The sequence below is a fragment of the Gadus macrocephalus genome, chromosome 4 (assembly GCF_031168955.1).
Source record: "Gadus macrocephalus chromosome 4, ASM3116895v1".
In the NCBI taxonomy this organism is placed as follows: domain Eukaryota; kingdom Metazoa; phylum Chordata; class Actinopteri; order Gadiformes; family Gadidae; genus Gadus; species Gadus macrocephalus.
In genome coordinates this window covers 22,954,985-22,962,981 of record NC_082385.1, presented here as the reverse complement: position 1 = coordinate 22,962,981, position 7,997 = coordinate 22,954,985, and the positions used below count along the sequence as shown (strand labels likewise).

Genomic DNA, 7,997 nt, shown 5'->3' with positions numbered 1-7,997 from the left:
TTTAAAGCTCATAAAATAATTTGGGTCGCACATAAATTGACAGGGTCGGTCGGAAACCGGAACCAAACAAAACATTTTTTTAGGCCTAATGACATGAAATGTCAGATAATCGAGAGAGTAAAAAACTGCAGGTTTTCTTTACAGTTAGATGAGTCTACTGACGTGACAAGTGTCTGGTGTTTGTTGGCAGTAGTTGCCAGAAATTGGCAGAACACCAGATTGTGGCCTTCATGGCTTTCCATAGACTACTGACAGTTATGAAGGAAAACTTCACGAGGACATGCTGTTCTGCTCTCCGATGGAAGGAAGGTGTACCGGCAGTGACATTTTGAATTGTCTCAATGGTTGGATGGAAGACGCAGGGCTGCAATGGGCCAACTGCCTAAGCATATGCACAGACGGTGCGGCAGCTATGTTGGGGAAAAATAAAGGGCTGAAAGGAAAGGTCCTTACGCCTCGTTTCCACATACGTACATTCTCGTATGCGATCCAACCGTCTCCGACCGAAAGTCCATTCATTCCTATGTGATTCTCCGTAATGTCAGTTTTTCCTCCGAGACTCCTCCCCTCCGTAAAATTTCTGTCCGGAATGTCCGTAATATACGTTCAAATTTTTTTACTTTCGCCGTCGTTTTACGGAGATACCGTATGAAAGTTTTTATGTTTTTCACAAAACATGTAAGTACCTGGCAGGCCAAACTCCTCGCCGATCTCTTCCCAAGCCTGGTTGGTTTTGTTTTTATCTCTGTATATGTCAATCCTCATGTTCCAAAGTACCGGTCTCCTAAAAACGGCCATTATCATACGTTACCCCATCTTTTTGGCTGACCGTAAATAAATTCATGTCCGTACGTAAAACACTAGCGCCCCCTTCCTTAAATTTACGGAAGCACGGATACGAAAAACATACGTATGTGGAAACGAGGCGTTAGCGTTGCACCACATGCCAAGTTCACAAAATTGCATTATCCACAGAGAGGCCCTGGCATCCAAGACACTTGAGCCCGAGCTTAACAATGTTCTCCAGACAGCAATTAAAATGGTGAATCTCATCAAATCTCGCCCACTCAATACTAGACTCTTCACCCTACTCTGTCAGGAAATGGGGTCTACACACGAATCCCTTCTTTTCCATTCTGAAGTTAAGTGGCTTTCACGGGGCAAGGTTCTTACACGCCTGTTAGAGTTGCGAAGCGAGGTGCGCACCTTCCTCTCAGACGCAAACTCCGCTTTTGCGCACCATCTCACTGACTCGGAATGGATAGCCCGTCTTGCTTATTTGTCATGCATATTCGACAAATTAAATATGCTCAACCTGTCACTACAAGGCCTTAACACTAACATCCTGACCCTCTCGGACAAAGTGAGTGCTTTCACAAAAAAGCTGCAGCGTTGGGCAGTCCGTGCGGAGAGGGGGGATTTTGAGATGTTTTCGGAGCTGCATGACTTTTTGGAGGAGGAAGACGTGAATGTAAATTCATTGAAGGCCTCCATCAACGTTCATCTCCAAAGCCTCCTCGAAAAATTCCATCAATATTTTCCGACGGGAAAAGTGGAGAATTATGATTGGATACGACAACCATTCACCAGCTGCTCTTCAAACGATCTGTCATCTGAGCTCGAAGATGCGCTGCTTGAGCTATCCAGTGACCGAACCATACAGACATCGTTTGCCTCAAAATCACTGGAGGAATTCTGGCTGTCTGTTGCGCAGGAATACCCCAGATTGTCCAAGGCTGCCATGGACATTCTAACTCCTTTCGGGTCGACCTATCTGTGCGAGAAGACATTTTCGTAAAAAATAAATACAGATGTCGGCTCAGCACCGTGGAGGAAAATCTCTGTGTCGCCGTATGCAGCATTCCTCCTAGAATTAACTTGCTATGTTCACGGAAGCTGGAGGCCTCTCATGCTCTCCATGGTCATGCTCAGGCTGATTTACTTCCTTTTCCTGAGGCATTTCCTGATGACGTCAATGTGGTAAAAAATATCAAAATGTCAGTGTCAATTTCAGATGGTAAAAGTTATGTTTTAGCAGGGGTTTAAGTGATGCTGTGCCTTTTAATGTTTATTATTTTCCCCTCTGAAATATAGAGACACATTAGTATACTTTTGGATGGTGATACACCAAACATTAATAATATCACCAACAGTGAACTGTTCCACTCTCCCTTCTGTAAATACGTGGGTACAAAATATAAGGTTGACAACAATGTAAAAGGCCATTCGTCTGTGAAACACAAAGGTGCTTATCTAAAATATTACACAAATGAATCATTTGTATTTTTTCACAAGTATGAATCTTATTTCCTTTATTCCTCTCTTACAGAGTTCACAATAATCAAGTGTGGATTAAGTTGTCGGACAGCAACACATTTTCATTGTTGCTATTGTGCAGCAACACTTAGAAATCGATTGCAATTGTTAAGGCACCTACAAATACACCAGGAGGAGGTGCAGCCCCTGCATAGCACTTTGTGGCCCCCGCTCAGCTCCCTGTGGCCCCCACTCACCTCCCTGTGGCCCCCACTCAGCTCCCTGTGGCCCCCGCTAAGCTCCCTCAGTTCCCTGTGGCCCCCACTCAGCTCCTGCAGAATGTTCCACGGCCACTAAAGCATCAAGTGATCAAAATAAATTCTGTTGTCCTCATTGCAAGTTGATTTTAAACAAAAGAAACTTCAAAACACACTGCAGGAGAAAACACACCAACCTCACCTTTTTTTTGTTGTGGTCCTGCAACACCCATACATGTAATCAAGAATAGGTGGGGGCCAGCACAGAAGATCATCTGTGAGGTCGACCAGTGTCGTTTGAATGCTGACTTTGCTCAAAGGAGCGGGATGTTGCCTTTCGATTGCCACCACATCCAATCATTGGTGTCACGGTCAAACCGTGACACTCTGTGCATTGTAATGGGGGCCAATTGTGATTTCAGAGAGGTATGTGTAAATCATGACACATTATGCTTAGTGTAAAAGGTGTTATTTTTTTACAACATATTAACATCTTCCTGCATTTCCTTCTTCAAAGGAAAACATGCTGCAAATTAGAGATGGTGGTGTGTTGCTCTCCTGCAGAACTTCCCTTAGCCGTAAGTGCCCTGAATATCACACTTTTGAATCAAATCACAAAAAAACAGTTTTACTCACTGTCAACAGACCAACATGAATGTTTTCATAGTGAATGTATGTTGTCATTAAATCACTAAGGTCTGAATAAGACCAATTGCAGGACAGAAAACGGCGACGAGTGCAAGGAGGGCTACAGGTGAGAGGTCATGTGATTAATTAGTCTTGTTGTCAACTATTGCTAGACTAAATCTTAATCCCTCCACTTATTTCAATTATCTGTTTTACATCTTGCATTGTTATTGTGCCTATAAGAACCGCAATCTGTTTCCTTTCTAGACACTGGGAAATTGACAGAACTGGAAACCGGGAACAGGGTTGCTTGTTATGGGCCAGAAAAATAACCTGATACTTGCCATTATTAAACGTTTTGGAAGCTTAAGGAATGTATTTGGCTAGGCTAAAACACTTTTTTTTTTTCTTTGCAGATCAAACATTTTTTGCCTGGGGTGAAAATAAAAATCCTTGATGCAAAGTCTTCTGTCTTTGGTTTATTTGACTTAGCTAATATAATTGAGTGTACAAAATAATATGTGTCTATACTCTTATGGAATTGCTATGGTTTATATATATATTAGTGGTGGCCATAGATTATTTTTTTTAATCTAGATTAATTCCAAAATTAATCTAGATTAATCTAAATGGCAAAACATCTGTTTGTTTACCTTGACAGCGGTCAATTATACTTGGCAATGGTGAATTATCAAATATAATTCACCACCGGAAGCTGTGAAGTGCCCATGCAAGTGAACAGAGCATAAACAAAAATAATTGACAGCTGAACGTTGGGAAGGCCCATGAAAGTGACTTGAGTAGTCTACAGCATTGAGAAGAGCCGTGTAATAATCCTTAATAATGTACACTACCCTTTTCTGTCCTTGGGAAACGAAAAGACGGACAATCCGTTTCCACTGTTAGAGCAGTTTATCATTGCACATTTACGAGGCATTTCTTTTTTGAACTATCTTTATTTACGAAAGATAGACAATGACAGATGAAATTATATTGAGCGGGACATTGACTGTATTATTTAAGGTGGTCATACCATACCTACCATGTATATAACACATTGAACATTGAACACAAGAAATGGAAGAAATTCCATTATGCCCATGTACTTTGGCCATACATAACTATATAAAAAATAAAAGGGCCTGCAGGAAAATATAAATACAGTACACAAAAAATTAAAGGGCAATTTTATTTTCTGGCAATTTTCTAGTTGGTAATAAACATTTAAACAATTATCCATTGTATTTGATGTTGTAGGGTATCACAAAAAATAAATATAAGGAAAAGTAGGTGATATATGGTTATTAGCCACAGGTTAGCAATGATTCTTATTTCTCACACAATGCATTGCATGACGTCACATAAGGTACTCCGCTTTTGGACGACAGCCGAAGCCGCTAGTGAGAGAGTGACAGTGTCAGATTATATAAGTAAATACATAGATAGAGATAGCTTAGATAGATACACAGCAAAAAGTCCAGTGTTGAATTAACTCCCACAGAGTTAATTTTAACACTTTTTGAGGGTTTATATAGCTCCACACTCTCCAGAGTTAAATTAACACTTTCAAAATAGTTAAACTTTTAACACTCTGCCAGAGTTCCTTCTTTAACTCGCAAAACAGAGTTAAAGTAACACTAAGGGATTAGACAACTAACACTGCTCCAAGTACGTTTTAACTATATGGGTAGTGTTAATTTCACTCCCTAAAGTGTAAATTATCTACACTGAAAAAATGTAAAATACATTTATTAAATATTTATTCATTAATTTAATATATACTTATGTTAATATTAATTAATTACAATAAACAATATCATTTCAAATAATTTATTTGTGCCAATTCTTCCTTGCAGTCAGTTTAATTACAACATTGTGAATGAAGGTATAATATACAAACTTTCATCTAAAACATTGTATGAGCTTTGAATATCAAAAGGTTTATCAAATCTAAGCTCAGACATTTTTAATAGACATCTTTCCACACTTTTTAATAGACATCTTTCCACACTCTCTGTAAATAGCTTATTAGACAAAAAAACAACGTGATCTCCAACCAAAAGTATTCTTATTCACAGGGTGTAAGTGCTCCTGGATGGTTAAGCAGTCTCGCTCTGGGCGACTCCTTCATTTTCCCCACATCAATGTTATACACTGTTGTCTGCAGGAACGTGTAAAAATTCACTAGTGCCACATCGTAAGACAAATTAAACACAAAATGTGCTTTGAAAAGTTCATCGCATGCCCCGAGGAAGCGGATTGCCTTGCACGGGATGAGATGCTTATCCATGGTGATGTAGAAGCTGTCAATCTTGCTCTTCTGACGCCCGACCGCAAGGAGGTATGGCTGTCGACCCTGCTGGTTGCGGAGATGCTCCTCCAAACTGCAGCATGACTAGGGTAGAAATATGAAAACTGAACATTAGACACAAGAATTATGTACAGCCACAGAGAAAACGACATTATGGAAGTGATTATTCATACATCTTCTCATTGGCTAGTGCAAGATGGGAATGAAGACTTAATTAAAATACCATCCAATTTTTTAGCAACCCTCATTTACATGTGGCTAAGAAGGTGACGTGACAATTATTATAATCAACGTAATAATATAAATACATTATGAAAGACAACAAGTCTCTCAACTGCATCAGATGCACTAATTTTTGGAGACTTCAGTCCCCCTGGAGGTGGTGGAAGGAGATGTAACAGCAACAACAGAGAGGCCATTTGGTCGTAGGCTGAGGACAAAGAGACACAAAAGAATTAACTGAAAACTTCAAATGTAATACTTTTCAAGTTTGAATGAGAACAAGGAGGCATTATGAGAAAGTTTTAAACAGTCATCCATCTATTAGTCACATTTATCCAAAAAATCTGATCAACGCTTAAGAGATACACAGAATAAACAAATGAAATATTGCAGTTAAAAGTTCAACTGCAATTATAGCAAATGCATTAAAACAAAAACAACTCACTTGTTGCCTCATCAAGATCATCTCCTTGGGGACTTTCTGCTGACTGCACCAAGTGACGCAACTCTGGTGTTGAAGTGAGCTGCTTAGCCTCTTTTATGACATTTGGCTTGAAGAACAAATCCCATTTCTGAAGAAGCCTGGAGGATGTGTCATCATCAAATAGGAGAGTGAAGTCTTGGTCCACCTTTAAGAAAGAAGATATTCAACTACAGGAAATACTTTCAAATGTCTAGCTTTCTAAAACATCTCATCTCAAACTTACCAATCCTTTTGTATCCAGGAATCTTGGGAAGCTGGAGAGGATATCAACACTTCTGCCTGGGTCATTAACGAGCTTCTGACGGTGCAGAAAGGTCTCTCTCATCTTCTGGAAAATTAGGGAATTGTCTGTGGTATGGTTGAGCAAAGACATGGCCTCTTGGCAAGCATCACCATCAAGCTGCCTTTCAACATGAACAGTTCTTTGGAAATTTGGGCCTCCTGGAGAAAAGCAAATAGCGCTATTTGGTGGCACTGCAGATCCTTGACGAATCTTCCTCTGGACTGTTTTCAGACGCCAAGAAATGTATCCTGTGCTGCTTGCAGAATCATAGAAGTGTTCCTGAAATGAAAAATAAATGAAATGTGTCGTCATACCAGGCTCATGAGCAATCTCACGGAATTCAAATATCAATGTCATCCACAGTTTTTTATCATTACATGAAAGTGTAAACAATAATAATGACTATTACATAGCCCTTCTTGGAATATGGATCCCTGAGGGAAGGGAACAGCATCACTATCCCATGTGCATAATCCTCTCTGGTTTCTTTAGTGGGAAGGTGCCTGAGAGCAGATATTCAATTAGTAAATGAGTACATTTAATGCAATGACCATGCAGTCATTTGGCACAAATAAAGACAATATGAAAGAAACATACCCATGATTGTCAATCATGTGAGCCACCAGGATGTTAACCATTTGTCTTCTTGCAGCATCTGTCAGGGTTTCTGTTGTTTGGTACTCCTGTAGTACTTCTTCACCTCCGGATTTGCCTCTCAGCACAGCTTCAATCAACTAATAAAAAACAAAAACATGAGAATAACAAACATGCGGATAAACAGCTTTTCCAGAGACTCAAGAGTGTAAAAATGTATTAAGAAGTATTAAGAAACCTGTTCGGCAGACGCAGCATCACGTGTATCCTCGATTCTTTGTCTCTTGCTATAGACCTCATCTATTATAACAGTTGATGTACTTGAGCTGAAGCTTGAGTCAGACAGCCCAGGAGCAGAATACAAGGAGCTGTCAGATAATTCTAAAGGAATAGAAAACATGTTAGTAATTATATTCTGTAAGGTGTAGTGCTTAATTATGCCTGCCTTTATATCTCACCCTGATCTGAGAAAACTGTCAGCATCACATTGCCTTGTCCAACGAGGTCGCTGAATATATCTTCATCAACTTCTGTCCCTGTTGCATCCTTGTATGTAACTTTAGCATCAGTGGGCAGGCAAAATCCTTCGATGACTAGAAAAGATAATAAGATAAAACTGAATGTGCTTTTTAAGTCAGCAGTGTTCTTGCCTCACAGCGAATAACTTCCCATTAAATATCAGCACTGTATAATCATTCAATAGACCTAGAGCATTTTCCCCTCACAACCCCCTCCCTCTTAAGTGCAAATTAAAGGCATCAGAATACACAACATTACGGAGCTTACAGAATGAGCATTTAAAATAACATGGGTGTGGTTTTAAACCTTTTTCCTAAGCCTTGCTAACCTTTTTCATGGAATTGCAGGAAATCAAACCGTCCTTCAGCTTCCTCCAACTTCACATATTTCTGCTGTTGGCCGTACCTCACCTGGACCAGCATTTTTACTGAGACATGCAAGGAA

The 7,997-nt window shown here is 39.8% G+C and overlaps 1 protein-coding gene across 1 annotated transcript; it reads right to left on the bottom strand.

Moving 5' to 3' along the window:
* Positions 1-5,535: 5,535 nt before the first annotated feature.
* On the bottom strand, positions 5,536-7,546 carry LOC132455466 (uncharacterized). The gene is made up of 6 exons (XM_060049328.1): positions 7,273-7,546; positions 7,038-7,174; positions 6,850-6,943; positions 6,381-6,719; positions 6,119-6,302; positions 5,536-5,555 (listed from the first exon to the last, which is right to left on the bottom strand). Exons 1-6 carry the CDS (start codon positions 7,432-7,434, stop codon positions 5,536-5,538), a joined length of 936 nt encoding a protein of 311 aa, XP_059905311.1. The 5' UTR covers positions 7,435-7,546.
* Between the last annotated feature and the right edge of the window lie 451 nt (positions 7,547-7,997).

Bases quoted from the DNA above. Each gene is read 5' to 3' on its own strand.
- LOC132455466 (XM_060049328.1), bottom strand. From the start codon at position 7,434: ATGTTTTCTATTCCTTTAGAATTATCTGACAGCTCCTTGTATTCTGCT. The intron at 7,175-7,272 runs GTTTCTTAATAC...GTTTTTTATTAG, and splicing joins ATGCTGCGTCTGCCGAACAG to TTGATTGAAGCTGTGCTGAG. The intron at 6,720-6,849 runs GTAATAGTCATT...TTTTCATTTCAG, and splicing joins CATATTCCAAGAAGGGCTAT to GAACACTTCTATGATTCTGC.